This window comes from Gorilla gorilla, chromosome 8 (genome assembly GCF_029281585.2).
Source record: "Gorilla gorilla gorilla isolate KB3781 chromosome 8, NHGRI_mGorGor1-v2.1_pri, whole genome shotgun sequence".
Lineage (NCBI taxonomy): Eukaryota > Metazoa > Chordata > Mammalia > Primates > Hominidae > Gorilla > Gorilla gorilla.
Window position 1 is genome coordinate 44,970,059 of NC_073232.2, and position 18,214 is coordinate 44,988,272.

The 18,214-nt window shown below is 52.0% G+C and overlaps 1 protein-coding gene across 31 annotated transcripts; it reads left to right on the forward strand.

The window, feature by feature from the left end:
• TBATA (thymus, brain and testes associated) lies at window positions 1-14,111 on the forward strand. Of its 31 annotated transcripts, none has more exons than XR_010135192.1 (15): window positions 3-115; window positions 625-751; window positions 1,875-2,022; window positions 2,370-2,549; window positions 3,325-3,560; window positions 5,620-5,769; window positions 6,726-6,802; window positions 7,503-7,598; window positions 8,021-8,206; window positions 8,974-9,033; window positions 10,084-10,165; window positions 10,996-11,140; window positions 12,784-12,836; window positions 13,004-13,296; window positions 13,888-13,981. XR_010135192.1 is itself a non-coding variant. In XM_055353563.2 (14 exons), exons 3-14 carry the CDS (start codon window positions 1,982-1,984, stop codon window positions 13,971-13,973), a joined length of 1,392 nt encoding a protein of 463 aa, XP_055209538.2. In that variant the 5' UTR covers window positions 3-115; window positions 625-751; window positions 1,875-1,981; the 3' UTR covers window positions 13,974-14,111. The 31 variants fall into 31 exon arrangements, 28 of the variants coding, with proteins under 28 accessions (XP_063566070.1, XP_063566084.1, XP_055209538.2 ...); XR_010135191.1 differs by lacking the exon at window positions 13,888-13,981 and adding an exon at window positions 13,735-13,876; XM_055353563.2 differs by lacking the exon at window positions 13,004-13,296 and having other exon boundaries at window positions 13,888-14,111.
• The last annotated feature ends 4,103 nt before the right edge of the window (window positions 14,112-18,214 follow it).

The window sequence follows — 18,214 nt, forward strand, 5'->3', positions numbered from 1 at the left end:
AAAGCAGGCAGACTTGCCCACAGAACCCACAGCCTTCCCCTCTATTTGTCCTCTTGCTCCTTCCTGCTAGGACAGCAGGGCTTCTTGTACACATGCTGTAGCGGGCACTGCCTTGGTGAGTCCAGGGACCTCTGGGGAGAGGAGATGGACCCTGGACAGCCCAGAAGGGCAGAGGTAGAAAGGGAAGTTTTGTGGCTGGATTGATGGCAGCCCTCAGACCCCTCTGCCTGGCTGGCTGGGGCCCCAGGGACAGAGAGCAGGGGCAGGGCAGGGCAGACTACACTGGGGTCCCACCTGTCCCGCTCTGGACAAGGCAAGCTTGGCCTACTAGAGTCCCTGTCGGCCTCTCTACAGCCGCTGTGGGTTATGACCCCTGGTGGCTTATTAGATCAATTTAATGTATCATATCTAACATTTAAGAAATAAAAACCAAAAATAGGGTAAAAATATCAGTGTGCATCATATGTAGTACGGATAAATATTGCTTCAGGATATTATTGTTTTAGTTTCACACACACACACAAACCCATGTGTGAATTGGATCATGACATAAAGAATTTCTTACTGTCATCACAACCGAACACATTTGCAAGTCTCTGTTCTAAAGAGTACTTTTTCCCATAGGCAGGAGGATTTGGGGCTTCCACCTATCCTGTTCTCAAGATTGTAGCATCTAAGTACTCTAGAGCCCAGTACCTGACATCAAGGATGTCTGGAGCTTCCTTTTAAGGAGAGAAAAGATCAGCAAACTGTGAGTCAGACTGCCCGGGCTCTGGTTCCTTCTGTGTGACCTCAGCAAATCTCCCCTGCTTCCCTGATCTCAGACAACTCCAACCCATCCCACTACCTGATGAAGGCTGGTATTGGGAGATCTCTGGGGTCCCTTGCAGATTCTGTGACTCTAAGGGTTAATTCTCAGAATGCACTGATGTCCTGTCCCAACCCCATCCCTAGCACTTTGGCTAGATATATATATTCAGGTCCATAGATTTAATCATAATTCTTGGTTTTGACACCTATCATCTTTCATCTATGCCATTTAATTAGTTTATTTAATCATATAATAAACACAAGCAAATACACCACCCAAACCAAGAACAAGAACATCACCACTAACACATCTCCTTATATGCGCTTCTCCTGCACACGTCCCCTCCCCGCCTTCCCTCGGAAATAGCCACTATGTGAATTTCGTGCTTAGCATTTCCTTGTTTGATGCTGTTGTTGCTGTTTTATCTCATGTTCATGATCATTTTGCTTGCTTTTAAACTTTTATTTTTAGAAAGGATCTCAGGCTATGTGGTCCTCTGGAACTTGTGGTCCTCTGGAACACACATAAACTAAACCATTTATGAAAGAAAAATAATATGTTTTTAAACACAACATTTATACTGTTTAGTAGTTATTTTATATTATGCACACATTATATATAGTGGATGACAACAATTGTATTGTTTCAAATGCATATATCTTGTTCTACTGCAGCCTATTTAATAGTAATTAATAAGAAGTAAATTGAGTTAATAAGATTGCATAAATAAAACATCCCAAAACCAAGAATTGTTAAGTTTTCTCATACTGATTATAAGATTCATCCATGTTGTTACATGTAGCTGTGGTTCATTTATTTTCATAGCAATAAAGTATCCCATTGTCTGAATGCACCACAGCTTATTTATCCATTCTTCTGCCATCAGACATTTGGGTTGCCACCAGGTTTTTGCTATTTTGAACAGTGTTTGTATGAATATTCTTATAAGTAGCCCCTGTTGTACATCTATAAGAATTTCTCTTATATCTGGGAAAGAAATTGCTGGGTGATACAGCATGCAAATGCTCAATTTTAAAAGATATTACTATTTCTCCCCCTAAAGTGCCTGTTCCCGTTTACACTTCCACCACCAGTTCGTGAGAGTTCCTGTTCTGCATCCTCAACACTAGTATTAAGTGCACTGGCCTTTAGTCTGTTAGAAAGCATGCAATGGCTACAGATGTTCAATTGGCTGAGTATCCACTGATGAGGTGAGGCTCCAAATGCCCACCCTGCTGACTGAGGAGGGCTTGGGGTAGGGCAGGGTGGAAGACAAAGGTGGCCTTGGGGGATCTCAACAGATTAGGAGTCCAAGAGAGGTGGTTCTTACTGGACTTCTGCTGCCGGTCAGCCAGAACCCCCAATGGGTCCTCAGGCCCAACTTAGCCCAGGTAATGGGCTTTGCCCCTCCTGGGCAGGGAAAAGACTTGAGCAGGTGCCAGAAGCACTGAACAAAGGAGTTCCAGGGGTTCTCAGGAGGTGACTTCCTCTGTTACTTGGGGGTAGAAGAGGACAGCTAACTGCAACTTTCAGAGAAGGTTTGCTTTATTTCTTTAAGCCCCAGATCCCTTAGAGGGGAATGGAGAATGGAACAGGAAACTCAGGGGCCAAGTCAGTGGAGTCCTCAGAGGGTCTGGGGGCAGCACGCCTTGCTTAGCACATCCAGAGTCCATCTGTACTCCAAAAGGACTCCCTTCAGCCAGGGCCACCGTGAGAAGGGCATGCAGACAGCGATCAGGCAGGTGGTCCCAGCAGGCCTCCAGTGGGGACTGGCCCACCTTTGCTGATCTTGACCTTCCTCCAAGGGCAGATGCATAGCGTCCTCAGGAAGGGGAGGGGTGTGGGGTAGAGGAGAGAGGACCCAAGCTGGCTTGTCTCCAGCAAAGCAAAACAGAGCTTGAAGCTTCCCTCAGCGCCATAGCCCCAGTAGCTGCTGCGTCAGCTCTTCCTCTCCTAGGAGGGACCCCCATGGGAACAGAACTTGCTGGTCTGGTCTGGCCTAAGCTCCAGCTCTGGCCTCTGGACGCTGAGTCTGAGCCAAGACTACTCCTGAGTGCATGGGGGAGGATGACAGCCTACAGCTGGCCTCTGGGCTGTCCACAGTCTGGCTTGGGGAGAGGCCCCTGTTGAGACCATCCCCATCCCCAGGGATGTATATAAGGTGACTTTGCTCCATCCTGGGTATTTTGATGAGTAGGTGGGTCAGCAGCTTCTCTTTCTGGTTTCAGATATGGTCTCTGGGAAAAAACTGGGGTGCTGGGAGAGTCTGAGTTCCCTCAAATGGATGCTAGCTCCCTGATAAGGAAGACTAACCGGGACAGGATTGCACCAGTTGGGAAAGGACTCTGGGGGAGGCCTAGCTTTTGGTGCTATGGGGGTGGTGGTGAAACCCAGGAAACCAGATTTCAGAGCTCCTCAGGAAGGGGTTCTGTAATAAGCACTGAGCTCTGAGCCCAGGTGGGCCCACTGCCAGAGGAGACTCCATTGGCTTCTCCTGAAACCCCCTCCTTCAGTCCAAAGGCTGAGCTGAAACTGGAGAAGAAGTCAGGGTGCAAGCCAAGGAGCCCCAGGGACAGTGGGCCACAGAAAGAACTGGTGATCCCAGGGATTGTGGATTTCGAGTGGATCCGCCGGGCATTGAGGACCCCAAAGCCCCAAACCCCTGGCACCTACTGCTTTGGACGCCTCAGTCACCACTCCTTCTTCTCCCGGCACCACCCACACCCCCAGCACGTGACCCACGTCCAAGGTAGGGCCTGGCTGGTTGGAGTGGGAGCAGAGGGAGTATCACTAATTGGTCTTGAGAACTGGGAAGCAAGAATTGATGGCAGCCCGTTTCCAGGCTGGGGCCCAGAGAGGATGGGGTCCAGGATCCCAGGGCTGCCAAAGAACCCAGCCAGGACTGTGCTCAGTGGGCAGGAGAGAAGCCTCCAAGGGTGGGTGACAGGTTCCCTACAGATTCCCCTGACTGCTGGGTTCTCCCATTTTACAAATCAGAGGAAGGGATAAGTTCTGTCCTGGAGCAGTGCTCTGTTCTCTTAAGTTCTCTAACTTAGGCCATGTCAGCCACTCAGCCATCCAGCCAGCCATCAAATATTTATTGAGTGTGAACTATTGGCTAGGCACTTTTTTAGGCCTTGGGGATACAACAGTGAACAAGACAGACATGGTGGCCCCCCTCCTGGAGCTGACCTCCAGTGGTGAGGGATTGGAGATGGGGAAGGTGTCAAGTGCCCAGGCGGCAGTGGGAAGATAGCTATTTTTGAAAGGTGGTCACAGAAGACATGGCCATTAACATGACATTTGAGCAAAGAACCACACAGGAACTATGCACACAGCAGGGGAAAGATGTCTCAGGCAGGTAGATCAGCAAATACAAAGTCCAGAAGGCAAGAGCACTCCCACTCTGTTGGAGCAGCAGCAAGGAAGCAGAAGCTGGTCTGGCTGGAGTAAAGTAGGAGAGGAGAACGGAGAAGGCATCAGGGAGACAGTGGGCCCAGATCAGCTAGGCATTTGGGCCACTATTGTCACCATTAAGCCACTTTCCTGAATCAGCTGGAGCCCTTGGAAGGCTGAGAGCACAGAAGTGAGATGTTTTAACAAGGTCATCCTGGCCTCTGTCTTAAGTGTGGCTTGGACCAGGGGCTAGAAGTGGAAGACCCAGTGGCTCTATCCTGGAGATATGTGAAATGTAAAGTCAGTAGGACTCGGCGATTGATTAAAAGTGGAGTGTGAGAGGAAGAGAAGAGTCAAGGCCGACTTAGATTTTTGGCCTGAGCACCTGGGAAACTGGAGTACATTGACTGAGACAGGGAAATGTGCAGAAGGGCCAGTGTAGGCTGGGAGGAGTCAGGGGTTTGGTCTCTGATGTGGGAGATGGGTGATGCGAGATGCTTTCTAGACCTCCAGGTGGAGGTACGGGGGTGCAGTCGGATCCGGAGTTCAGGGCAGAGACACAGACGTGAGAGCCATTCGAGAGGGGGTGTTTCAAGTGGTGGGCCTGGGTAGGATCCCCAAGGAGTCCATGTAGCTACAGGAGAGAAAAACCTGGGGACAGGTCCCTGGGGACCCCAGGATTAAGAGGTTGAGAAGATGAGAAGTCGGCAGAGGAGATGAGGAGAGGTAGTGAGCCGGGACAAGAGTAAGGGCTCCTGGCACCAAAAGGGAAGTGTTCCAGGGAGGAGACAGCAGCCCTGCCTGGTCCTTGCCAGGCCGATCTTCAAGCCTCACTGTCAATAGTGATATAATAATCACCCAGAGTTAGCCAGAAGAGTCCTCAAGTGCAAACGGCCCCCACTACCTCCAGGCTGCCCTGCACGCAGCCTTGCACAGGCTGACCAAAGCAGAAGTTTTCTGCAGAGGGTGTGGCTCAATCTCTCTCCCTGTCATGTGAGCCCAGGCCTCTCCCATCATGAACTGTGACGTAATGCCCTCGCCCCAGCATTCTCATCTTTAAGCTGCCTGCCTACCCCTTTGTACTCACATCGGCAATTTGTTGCCCTGTCATAGGAAATCAGAAGATCCTCAGGACTAGGGGCCCAGGAAGCCTAAGTTCTTTTCTCACCTCTGCCCAACTCACAGTGTGGCCCTGAGCAGGCCTTTCCCCTGTCCATTCTAGGATCCCCCCGTGGGTGAGGTGGTCGCTGGTCTAGGTGGTTGCAATGCCCTCCCAGCTCTGATAATCTATCAGCTTGTGGTTACTGGAAGAGGTGGAGCCGGAATCACCTGCCCCTCAGCCTCTTCCCAGCCTCCTGGAGCTCTTAAGGTCCACCTAAGCCTCCCTTCCCACAGCCTCTAACCCTTTGCAGATCTCACCGGGAAGCCTGTCTGTGTCGTCAGGGATTTTCCAGCCCCCTTGCCTGAGTCAACTGTCTTTTCCGGCCGTCAAATGCGGATACCCACCATCTCTGTCCCCATTGGAGACCCACAGTCTAATCGGAACCCCCAGCTTTCTTCTGGTGGGTACTTGGGCCATGCCTCCCTCTACCCTGGGGCTCATGCCTCTCCCCAAGGCTGCCTCACTTGGGTGGGTGCCCAGAAGGAAAGGGCCATCGCTCTTAGGTCAGTGAGGTCCGTTGGGGGAACCCCACTTTTTCTCCCATTTCCTTGGACAGCCTAATCTCTGCATTACTCCCCACCCAGCAAGTCCTAGCCAGCAGAAATGCACCCCTGCTTGGATTTGAGGTGCTTGAGGAGTAATAACACACAGAGGGCAAGCAGATGTTGAGCCTGCAGTCGTGTGACTGGCAGCTATAGGCCAGAATGCTATAGGGAATATTTAGTAGCTTGTGTGCTCAGGCATTGGCCAACCAGAACAATAAGCCACAGTGCTGGCTTGGTGTTTCAGAGGTCTCTGCTCTGCCAAGCGTTATCCTTTCCACCACTGAGGTGCTGGAAGCCAGTTTGGTGGGGACAGGGAAGAGATCCTGGAGAAGGGGCTGGGGCTGCCGGTGCAGGGCAGAGAGACTTGGAAGGCTGGCTGCTGCTCTCTTTGCCACCCTCTCCGGGGAGTAGTTCGATTTCTTAATAACAGGCCCATCTGTATCGCCTCAGCTTCAGTCTTGGCCTCAGGGACCTAAAAGAGGCAAAGCTAGATTAAACCATGTGCATCTTGGCACAGGTAACAAAATGTTCTCCAGCATCCCCTAGAAATGCCACAGGCTAGGACATCAACATCAGCCCCTGCTAGAAGGAAAGCAATGCCCCACCCCCGCACCCCACCCACTGCCACAACCACCACCCATGGTGTGAATCCAGATCCTTCTCCCTCCAGGGCACCGCCTCTCCCTTTCCCTTTAAGATCCAGGCAGGGAGGCCAGGAAGGAGAGCAGACTCCTCTACCAAGGCCTGGTGGCACAGGGAGGGGAGGAGGACCCCTGACTTCAGTTGGCAGGACCTTGTCCCCTCCTCCCAGAAGCCTGGAAGAAGGAGTTGAAGGAGCTAGCTTCCCGGGTGGCCTTCACCAAGGAGGATGAGCTGAAGAAGAAAGAGGTGGGTGCGGAACACAGGAGCTAGTCTGGGAAGAGGTGAAACGGATCCTTCCCTGTGTAAGGAGATCCTTCGCGAGTCAGTTCAGCCTACCAGAGGTGGGGTGGGGGGACTGATTCATACAAACATCAGGGGAAAGGTCATAGTGAGGGAGAGAGCACACCTAGGTGGAGAAATCCAAGCAGGGGTTTTAGGACAGGCGGCACTTGGGGGCCTTCGATATCTAAGTGAGATGTTCACAAGGGAACTGAGGAGTTCCGAGCAGAGGCACCTAACACAGCAGCTCAAAAGCTGGCAAATGCAGGGCACCATCAGAAACCAGGCTATAAGTGGGCAGCAATGGGAAAGGTGAGGGGGGGGCAGACTTTGCATGTGGGGAGGAGCAGCTTGTTCTTAATCGCCAAAGTTTTTAGTGTCTAATCTCATAAGGAGCAGAGAATCTTGGAAGGTTTTCAAACATGATAGGGGTGACCCCATGGGTGCCATTTGATGATAAAACAGTAAAGTCACCTGAGAGGCAGCTTGAAGGTGACTGGAATTGCTCTTAGGACAGTCTGGTCCTGCCCCTTGTCTTGGGCAACCAGAGTGGACAGGCAGAGGCCCAGCTTCTCATTCCTGCTCACAGCTAACTCACTGCAGCACTCAGGACAACTCAGCTAAGCTTTCTGGGTCTCTGTTTTCTTATCCTTAAAATGGGGGGAAGGATACTACCAGTCTTAATTGGAATTGCAAGAGCAGGAGGCCACAGGCACCTGGCCTCTCTGGGACAGACCTGGGGGCAGCTGAGCTGGGAATTAAGGTAGGCGATGGGCCCTTGGTGCAGGATGCTGTTTTCAAATCTCTGATGGGTGTGGGGAGGAGCAGCAGAGAGGACCTACCTGGGAGGGAGAACGAGAACCACCCGTGGGCGTCCAGCGATCGACCCTGCATTACTGAGTTCCAGGAGGAAGAGCTTTTGCTGGTTTAAGCATGATAGCTGATAGTGGAAGGGCCAGCTGCCAGAGAGAGGGCCGGGGATGCCCAAGGAGGGGTCTAGGGCAGGTGGCGGGGGGGTGGGGCAGAGCTGGATGATACCCTGGGACCCTGGCAACGCTGTGATGCTGGGATTTAGGAGGCGAAGTGCCCAGGGATTGTGACCCGGCCTCCTGCTCCTCTCCTCCCCTCAGCCCTCTTCCTCCCCTCTTGCTGACTGCCTGGAGTCTCTGGCCACTTTTGTCCCAGCAGAAGGAGCAGAAGGAGGAGCCTCTGCGGGAGCAGGGGGCAAAGTACTCAGCAGAGACTGGGAGGCTCATCCCCACTTCCACCCGGGCTGTTGGCCGCCGCAGATCTCACCAGGGCCAGCAGAGTCAGTCTTCCAGCAGAGATGAAGGAGTCCAGGCCTTCCTCCTTCAGGATCAGGAGCTGCTGGTGAGGGCCCAGTTCTGCTCCCAGGCTCCTGGCTCTCCACATTAGGGGTCTTACAAAGCACTTTAGGGCAAGGCCCCTCCCAGGGATACTGGTGCCTAGGACTGTTAAGAACAGAAAACTCCAGCCCTGGGGAGTCAGCAGCCGGGGCTATGACCCCCTGCTGCCTCTAGGTTTCCATTTGAGTCCTTTCCCCTCCCTGGGCCCTAGTTCCGTGATCTATCCACTGGAAGCATGAACGCATTGTTGTCGAGGGTCCCTTCCAGCTGTAGCATTTGCTGAGTTAGTGAAGGGAGCTGCAATGGTGGGTTGAAGAAGGAGGTCCTGCCCATCACAGCAGGCCGCACCCCACAGCCTGCATGACTAGGCCCAGCCTCGTGTCCACACTCAGCGAGGGGCCTGGCTCGTGCTTCAGTGAGCACAGAGCCCACCTCCTCCATGCTCACGTTTCCCCATTGAGGCCTGAGATGAGTCCATGCCTCATCCCGGTGGGTGAAGGCGTCAGAGGTCCCTGTGAAAATGCACGGATGTCCTCCAAGAAAGGCCAGAGGTAGACCCAGCATTCTGCCACCTTCCTTGTGACCAGCACTGTCAGGCACACACTCCCTCTGAAACCTTGCCACAATGCAGCAAAGTGGATAGAGCAGACAGGGTTCAGCACCTCCATGCCACGGATGGGGAGGCTGAGGCCCTGCCAAGTGATAGTCCATGGGCCAGGTCCCCTGAGACGGAGCGGCATAGCCAGGACTAAGGTGCTTTCTCCACCATAGGGCGGCCTCACCTCGCCTGGAATTAGGTTCTCGGGTCCTGTGGGGAGGGGCACAGGGCAGGTAAGTTGGACACAGAGAATGGAGAAGGGCCCAGGGGCAGGTCAGGGTGGGTCAGCACAGCGGGTGGGCATCTGGGGACGAGGGTGGACCCCTAAGCAGGCAGAGGCCTGGGGAGAGGCCCAGCCCAGGTTCCACTCTGCTGAGGATGAGGCCAACCTGCTGGGGACCGACGGGCCCCTCCAGGTCCTAGGATGACTGACCGCCAGGAGCTGAGGGGGCCTCACTTTCCTAGGACTCCAGGGCTTCCACCTTTCACCTCAGGCCCCAACTCCAGCCTGCCATAGCTACAGCCACCAGCAGCAGTCTGGCCTAGGGAGCCCCCACAGCCCATCCCAGACACAGCTGGATCTTTTCCTGATGCTAACTGACTGGAGAACGCAGGGGAAAATGAGCCCGGAAGTAGCAAAGATGTCAAAGACTGAGGATGCAGCAAGGAGCCAAGCATGCCCACAGCTCTGCAGGAGGGAGCCGGTGCTGAGCAGTTTGCAGAACCGGCCTGTGCTGCCCCTCAGGCTGCCCTCTGGGCTTCCCCCCTCCCTTTTCCAACATCCCTAGACTCTGGGACTTTTAGGGTATGGCGTACCATGGGGTTCCTGAAATCCCCACACCAAGGCCCTGGGCGTGTGGGATTTGGTGTGTCTCTGAGGAGCTGACTGGCCAGCTCGGACCTTGGCTTCCCAGTGAGGGGCCCTAGGGAATAACCAGCCAAGCAGGCTTCAGGGATGTGGGGTCCACAGAGCCTTTCGCTGAGGCCGTGTTCTGCCACCAACTTCCTGCTAGCATATCCTCTCAGGGCCTCGGATTCTCCACCGGTCCAGCAGGAAGATTAAGAATCTTCCTCCGGGACTGTTGTGAGACAAAGCCCTCTGTTAAGTGCAAAGTCCAATGTGGAGGAAAAGGCACAGACCCTTGTGGGAGCAAGTTTAGCCCAGCAGGCGCCTCTGGGAGCCCACTTTGGGGGAAGGGTCCCCTTGGTGCCCTCCAAACCTACATTTGCCTGTACTCCTTGCCTGTACTCCTGGCTGGAATGTGCTGGCTTCCTGCCCACAGGTCCTGGAGCTCCTGTGTCAGATCCTGGAAACAGACTCGCTAAGCGCGATCCAGTTCTGGCTGCTCTACGCTCCACCCAAGGGTGAGGACACAGCCCCGCAGCACTGTCTCAGTGGAGGTTGCCAAGGTCCTGCCCTTGATCTTTGGTTCTGCAGGACTCAAATGTCCCTCAGCTCCCACCCTGGAGGGGGCCTTCCACGGAGGCCTCTCCTCCACTTTGGAGCCCCAAACTAACCTTTCCCAGCTGGACAGCGTCTCTGCTTCCTCCTCCCCAATTCCTCAACAGGATTTCCTTACCCCTGCTCCTTGGAGGGGACCCCTCTTTCATGCTGACCCCAGGCCTAGGCACCTGGGAGGAAAAAATCCAAAGACTGAACTTAGCAGACACAGCCCCTCACACGTTGCATTGGGAGACCCACACACACACACAGGTGCAAGTAGACGCACATAGGGCTACGCATGTGTATACACATGAACACAGGAATACACACACGGACGCACTGGGACAGTGGGTAGGGGTGCATCTGAGTAGAAGGGTGAGGAGTGATGAGAACCAGGAAGCTAATTGGAGAAGACTTCCTGGACAGGAGAGTGAAGGAGAAGGAGGAGGAGGAAGGCAGGTCCCCAGTAGACTTCCCAGCGTGGGCCCGGGGATATGGTGGGCAGGAGGGCCAGCTGGGGCCAAGAACAAGGCGTACACATCCTCATGTGGCAGGACAGAGATGTGAAACGGCTAGGGGCTCTGCACACATGGGCCAGGAGAGAAGGGGGAGCTCTCCCGAGGGGACCTGAGGGCAGAAGGTGGGATGCTTAGAGAAAGCTGCCCTGGATGGAGGCCCTGCTTCTGGCCCCGCCACAGGGACAGGAAGGGGGCTGGGGGCTGAGGACACTGCCCCCGGGCTGTGCTTTCAGAAAAAGACCTCGCTCTGGGACTCCTGCAGACAGCAGTGGCTCAGCTCCTTCCCCAGCCCCTAGTCTCCATCCCTACAGAAAAGCTCCTAAACCAGCTTCAAGAAGTGCGTGAACCTCCTCAAGAGAAGCAAGAGCCACCCTGCAGGTGGGCCCCGCACCCCGCCCTGCCCTTCTGCAGCCTTCTGTCCTCCCAGGTGAGGCCAGTGGGACCTGGAGAAGGGAGCCTGGCGCTGGCCAGGGCCTGGGGTGACTAAGTCTGTCCTGGAGGCAGAGGCCCAGCCCCTCCCCCAGGGATCTTCTAGTGCTACCCAAGCCACTTCAAGGCCAACACAGCCAGACCAGCCCCCGAACTGCCAGGGCTGGGGACACCCCAAGGGGGCCACCGGAGTCAATTTTAACAAGATAAGGCTGGATTAGCCACACCTAGCTCTTCAGAAGCTCTTTGGTCTATGGGAAGACATGAGTAGAGAGAAAATGCTAACACAAGGCAGTGGTTTTATACCAGTACTAAGTGCCCTGATGGCTGGAAGAGAAAGATTAATTACGAACTGGGGGAGGCCTCACAAAGCAGGTGAGTGGAGCCTGAGAGTCAGCAAGGCCACACTGAGCAGTGATAAGTTTGCCTGACACCGCTGGGTGTTCCACGTTTTTCTAGTCCATCTAACAACCCACTGAGGCAGTATTAGCTCCATTTTACAGATGGGAAAACTGAGGCTCAGGAACAATAGAATGGCCTACCCAAAGTAACCTGACTGGTCAGCAGAAGGGCTGGGATTCAGTCTTGGACCCGACTGACTCCCAAGGCCAGCAGCACTCAGATTCTCCCCGGGAGCTTGTTAAAAATGCAGACCCCTAAAGATTCTAACATAGCAGGCCAGGATGAAGCAGGGGGGCCTGTATTTTTAACAGTCACCTGAGTGTTTCCAACAGAGTTTGGGAAACACTGATAGGAGCGGTAGGATTTGACTGAGCAAATGAAAGCTTGGGAAAAGGTCATCCCGGGAAGTGGGACCAGCCTGGGTGAAGGCATGGAAGTCAGGAAGGTATACAATTGGGGAATGCCAAGTTTGAGGTGTCTGGAGCATGGGTGGGCTTGGTGAGAAGAAGCAGGGGTAGGGGTGGACCAAGGTTTCTTGAAGTCGTGGGTTCTTGCATGGCCTTGGACTTGGTGTTCCCTTCCACTCTGAGAGAGCAGAGGAGGAACGGCCTAGTGAGGAAGACAGGCTTCACTGTGACCTTGGGCAACCTCCCAGCTGCGATCATCAGCTTCAACTATCTCTCAAAAGCCCCCTCCCAGAGTCGTAGGGAGGGAAAATAACATCAGGCTCATAAAAAGGCATGGGGAGATGTAAAGCCCAATACAAGACGGAAGAGCATCTTTCATACTTTTAATTCATTCAAGACGCAGGGTTCTTGTCTTGCCCACTCAAAGGGAAGTCCACAAGGAAACCAGTAGAGCGAGTGAGTGAGGGCTAGGGGGAGGGCTGATGCAGAGTCCATGCCCTGTTTCTCCAGAGACAGGAGGGCCTTGCTTCCCAGTGGAACTAACTGCAGACAGCAGGGCCACAGTTGTCTGGGTCTGGCCTGGGGCAACATAGGAAGGCCACCTGGGTGCTAGTCATGGACAGATGTTTTCTGGCCCTCCAGGAGGGGTGACTCTTGCCTCTCCCTGGAGCAGACAGCTGACTGCACCTGCACCACCTTCCCCACCTCCCCGTCTCCCCTGCCACCCGTGGGGTCAGGTTTCCAGCATGACCTTCCCAGCCCCTTCTTTGTATTTGGTCACAGTCAATCCCCGAAGAAAACGAAGATAACACCTTTTACAAAAAGCGAAAAACCAGGTAAGATTCCAAGTAGTGGGTCATTTGGGGGGCTCACCAAGGCCCACTCTGGCTGGATTTCTCAGGGGATTCCAGTCAACTTGGAGATGAGTCCCTGCCCAAGGAAGCTGCTCATTTCATCTATTCATTCACTTATTCATATTCATTTTTAACAAATATTTATCGAGCACCTACAATGTGCTGAACTCTGGGGATCAGTGAGGAAGAATTCAGACAAGTTCCTGCTGTCACGGAACTTACATCCCAGCAAGGAGGAATACAGACAACAAATTAAAACACCTGGGGAGGAGTGGCGACAGATACTGTAAGGAGAATAACAAGGCTCTGTGGTCAGTAGTGAGAAGGACTGGCAGGTGGGGAGAGGGCTCCTAGAGCTGAACGGCAGGAAAGATACAGCTCTACCCAAGTCTAGGAAGAGCCAACCAGCAAAGCTCCCACCTCTTGGTGTGCTGGTGGAAAAGTAAGCAGACCATGGTGGCTGGGGCCTTCTGGGTGGGGGACAGTGGTAAGGGAGGCATGAGACAGGTGGGAGGAGCTGGCCTGCGGTAAAGGCCAGGTGTGTGCATGGGTGCAGAAGAGGGTTATGAGCAGGGTGTGCATGCCCCCTCTGGCTACTGTGTGCAGCATGGACTATGGGGGACAAGAATGGGTGAGGGAGACCAAGGAGAGGCTGCTGCAGTCATCCCGGCGCCTTAGACTAGAGTGGGGGGCAGGGGTGGCAGCAGGCTGGAGGGGAGAGAAAAGGAAACACATCCTCAATGTATATTATTCTCCCTGATTAGACCATCAAAGGTCCAGAGTGCCTGGCAGAGAGGCACAGAGTAGGCATCTCATTGATATTTGTTACTTGGATGTTGAAAGAAGAGAGGTTGGATTCCATTCGCTCCATTCCTCTCAGGTTGGATTCCCTCCTCGGTCACCAGCAGAGCTGAGAGCAGGAGCTGGGCTTGACTCAGACCTTCCCCTCAGCACTCACACATCCACCTGCAGCTCCCAGGTGGGGGCCCCACCTTCCCGGTCCTCTCCTGCCTGCTGTCTCTCCTCCCACTAGAGTACATTGGAGAAGCTCAAGTCCTCCGGATGCATTCAAGCCAGAACACAGAGAAGAAGAAATTGAAGCCGAGGGCAGAGAGCTGAGGGGCCCTAACACCTGCACCTGCCTTGCTCAAGAGCAGCCCCAAGGGTTCAGGGGTGTTTCTGTCTCCACCACCTTCACAGCAGTACCTGATTCCCTACCGTGAAAACTCTTACTAAATAAAACCGTCTTCCCTGAGAGAGGACAGTTCTGCTTTCCTAGCAGTGGGAGGCCTGTGCTTGGTTGGGGTCACTGATGCCAAGAGAGAGATGGGCTGCACGGAACCATCGCTACTCCCCATTCCCATGGGAAAGCCCAAGTGCTACCTCCACGTGTGGCTTCCCTGGTCCTTTTATGTTCTAGAGAACTGAAGGGCAGATTGCAGTTGGGGCATCCTGAGAAAGGACTCTGCCCCTCCTGCAGCTGAGACACACAGGACTCTGGGTAGGGTAGAGCAGAGGTCGGGGAACATGTAGGCCTCCTTAGAAGGATCACTGTTGCCAATTATTGAGTTTCTATTTTTGTGTGTGCTGGGCACAGAGGCAGCAACTTAGGTAAAAGCTGGTGATGAGCACAGTATGAATTGTTCTATGTGCTTTATATGCAGTACATATCTACACACATGCAGGTGAAACAACTTGTCCAAAGTCCTACAGTTAACAAGTGGCAGAGCCTGGGTGTCGGCTCCAGAATCCCTGCTCCTAAAACCTGCATTCTGGCCGGGCGCGGTGGCTCACGCCTGTAATCCCAGGACTTTGGGAGGCTGAGGTGGGCGGATCACCTGAGATCAGGAGCTCAACACAAGCCTGACCAACGTGGCAAAACACCATCTCTACTAAAAATACAAAAATTAGCCAGGCATGGTAGTGGATGCTTGCAATCCCAGCTACTCAGGAGGCTGAGGCAGGAGAATCACTTCAACCTGAGGGGTAGAGGTTGCAGTGAGCCAAGATCATGCCAGTGCACTCTAGCTTGGGCAACAGAGCAAGACTCCGTCTCAGAATTCAAAACAAAACAAAACAAAACAAAACTGTATTATACTGCCTTACCCACCCTAGCCAAAAGCTGTGGTTACATTTCTGAAATCATAAGATCTAGAGAAGACTCTCTGGGAAGTCCAATGTCTTCCATGACATTTCTGCAAATTCCCTGGAAAATTGGGATGGGAGGAGGCATTGAGGATTTACAAGGTCATTGTCCCCTGTGCCTCTGAGCTGCTGTTTTACTGGCTTAGTTAATGAAGTAAGTGGACTTAGTTCCATGGATTGTGGCTCCATTCTATGCTTGCAACACTACCCTACCTTACATTCATTCAGATAGATTCAGTCCCTCTGGGTTTTCCCAAACACTCCATTCACACAAAACTTTTCTGTACAGCAGGCTTCAATCAAGATTAGTGATGGATAGGGATTTGCTGTTAAGTAAACAGCTTCACATTCAACATTAAGCCACCTTGTTTTTAAAGGCCCTCGCCCCTCTTCCACTGGGGTTGTCTCCCCAGCAGCAGCGCATGTAAGAATGATGCGGCCATGTTCAGGAGAGTCTCTAGGCCCTGCTCCCCAAGGTGCTCCCTGTCCTCTTGGGTATCCGAGTGATTTCTCATGGGGGTCAGGATGCCATGGCCACTTCCTGGTCACTCCTAAATTTTCTCTGTCTCCAGGCCCTGGAAGTTCTCTTCTCCCTTTCCCCTGCTTCTCTCCCTGAAGCATGGAGACAGATTTTCCCTTTCATCTTTTCTCTGAAGGCTCTAGGTCCTTCTTAGGACTCAGTCTCCTTAGCCATGGAGGTAGCCCTTGTTCTTGGCTATCCAGGAATGTGAAACCTAGCACTGTCCAACCAAAGCCCCCCATCCCTTCACATAGTGAAGCAGCCTCATTGTCTAGGGTGATACCTAAGGTTTATTGTCTCACAGCCAAGGAAATCAAGGACACAGACACACAAAGAGTGAGGTTAAGAGTGGAAGTTTTAATAGGTGAAAGAAAGAGAAGAGCTCTCTGCTGCAGACAGTCGTCCCAGAGAAATGGGTTGCTGGTTCCATGGTGAAATGCAGGTGGTTTTATAGATGAGGTTGAGGAGGCGGTGTCTGACTTACATAGAGTGGGAAAGATTGGTTGGAGCAGGTGTGCCTTTGCATAGGGCCTGAAAAACTGGTTAGGACTAGGTGTGCCATTTGCACAGGGTGAGAATTTCTGGCCACCCTCACCCTAATCTTTTATTATGCAGGCCTCTGCCTGGCCTGCGCCAGGTTGCCCATTCCTTTACTGTACACGTGATAACAAAAAAAAGGGAAGATGGAGCCTCCATGTTGGACATGCCTGGCTCCCAGGTAGCCCTTTTCTATTGGCACAGCTGCCGGCATTCCCCGTTACAAGCTTCCAGCTTGCTTATCTGTGCTTGCAGCTTGATTTTTCAGGCTGCTCTTTGTTAGAAAAAAATAATTATTGGGCTGTTTTTTGTTAAAATGGAAGCTGTGCTGGGTACTCTTTTACCCTCACTATCTGCCTAAATAATTTCTACCTCCTGTATCAACAGGACTGGTTAGGGGTAGGATAAGCATGTAACTCAAGCTGGGCCAATCACATTCTGTCCTTGGAAATGTTTTTTCGGGGAAAGGAAGGTTGGAGTATCAGAGAATTCCATCATTGTTCCATGGGGACAAAGCCCTGGATACAGTCACACCTGAGGCTCCTGATTCTTCCCCACCCTTCTCCATGTGTGAGGCAATAAAATTCCTTCCCCATCCAATAGTTGATTTTTATGTGTATTTTTCTACATAAAATTTACCACCTTAACCATTTTAAAATACACAGTTCAGTGGCATTAAGTAGATTCACATCGCTGTGCCACCATCACTCCCATCTGTCCACAGAATTCTTTTCATCTTGCAAAGCTAACACTCTATGCCCATTAAACAATAACTCCCCATTCTCTCCTCTCCCAGTTCCTGGCAACACCATTTTATGCTCTGTCTCTATGGTATTGACTGCTCTAGGTACCTCACTTAAGTAAAATCGTACAGTATTTGTCCTTCTGTGACTGGCTGATTTCACTTAGCATAATGTCCTCACTATTCAGCCATCTTGCAGTGTATGTTAGAATTTCCCTCCTTTTTTTTTTTTTTTTTTTTTTTTTTGACAGAGTTTCACTGTTGTTGCCCAGGCTGGAGTGCAATGCATGATCTTGGCTCACTGCCACCTCTGTCTCCCAGGTTCAAGCGATTCTCCTGCCTCAGCCTCCCGAGTAGCTGGTATTACAGGCATGCGCCACCATGCTGGGCTAATTTTGTATTTTTAGTAGAGACACGGTTTCACCATGTTAGTCAGGCTGATCTCGAACTCCTAACCTCAGGTGATCTGCCCACCTCAGCCTCCCAAAGTGCTGGGGTTACAGGCGTGAGCCACCATGCCCAGCCAATTTCCTTCCTTTTTTAGCCTAAATGACAGTCCCTTGTATGAATATACCACCTAACGTTTATCCATTCATCCATCGATGGACACTTGGGTTGTTTCCACTTTTTGTCTATTGTGAATAATGCTGCCATGAGAATGAATGCACAAAAGCAGTTGATTTTTGTGTCACATGTGATGAAAAGGATCCACAATAATCTAAGGTCATATAGCTGGTAAGCAGAGGTTTCAGAATTGAAATCCAGATTCACCAAACTGCAGGTCCTGGCTCTGAGTGACTGACAAGAGCCCTTGGTTTCTAAACTTGAGCCATTCCCACACCCCATCATGAATTTTGTTATACCTGGTTTTTTCTTTCTCTCTCTTTCTTTTTTTCTTTCTTTCTTTCTTCTTTCTTTCTTTCTTCTTTCTTTCTTTCTTTCTTCTTTCTTTCTTTCTTTCATTCTTTCTTTCTTTCTTTCTTTCTTTTTTGAGACATGTTCCACTCTGTGGCCCAGGTTGGAGTGCAGCTCACTGCAGTCTCAAACTCCTGGACTCAAGCAATTCTCCCACCTCAGCCTCCTCAGTAGCTGGGACTACAGGCACATGCCACCATGCCTGGCTAATTTTTGCATTTTTGTGTAGAGACAGGGTCTCCCTGTGTTGCCCAGGCTGGTCTTGAACTTCTGGGCTCAAGTGATCTGCCCACCTCCACCTCCCAAAGTGCTAGGATTACAGGCGTGAGCCACTACACCCAGCCTTGTTAGAAGTATCTACCACCTATACACTTCCTTAATGTTTATTTAAATTTACCTTTCTCTTTTTGCTTAAATAAATGTATGTATTAATCCATTCTCACACTGCTATAAAGAACTACCTGAGACTGGGTAATTTATAAAGAAAAGAGGTTTCATTGA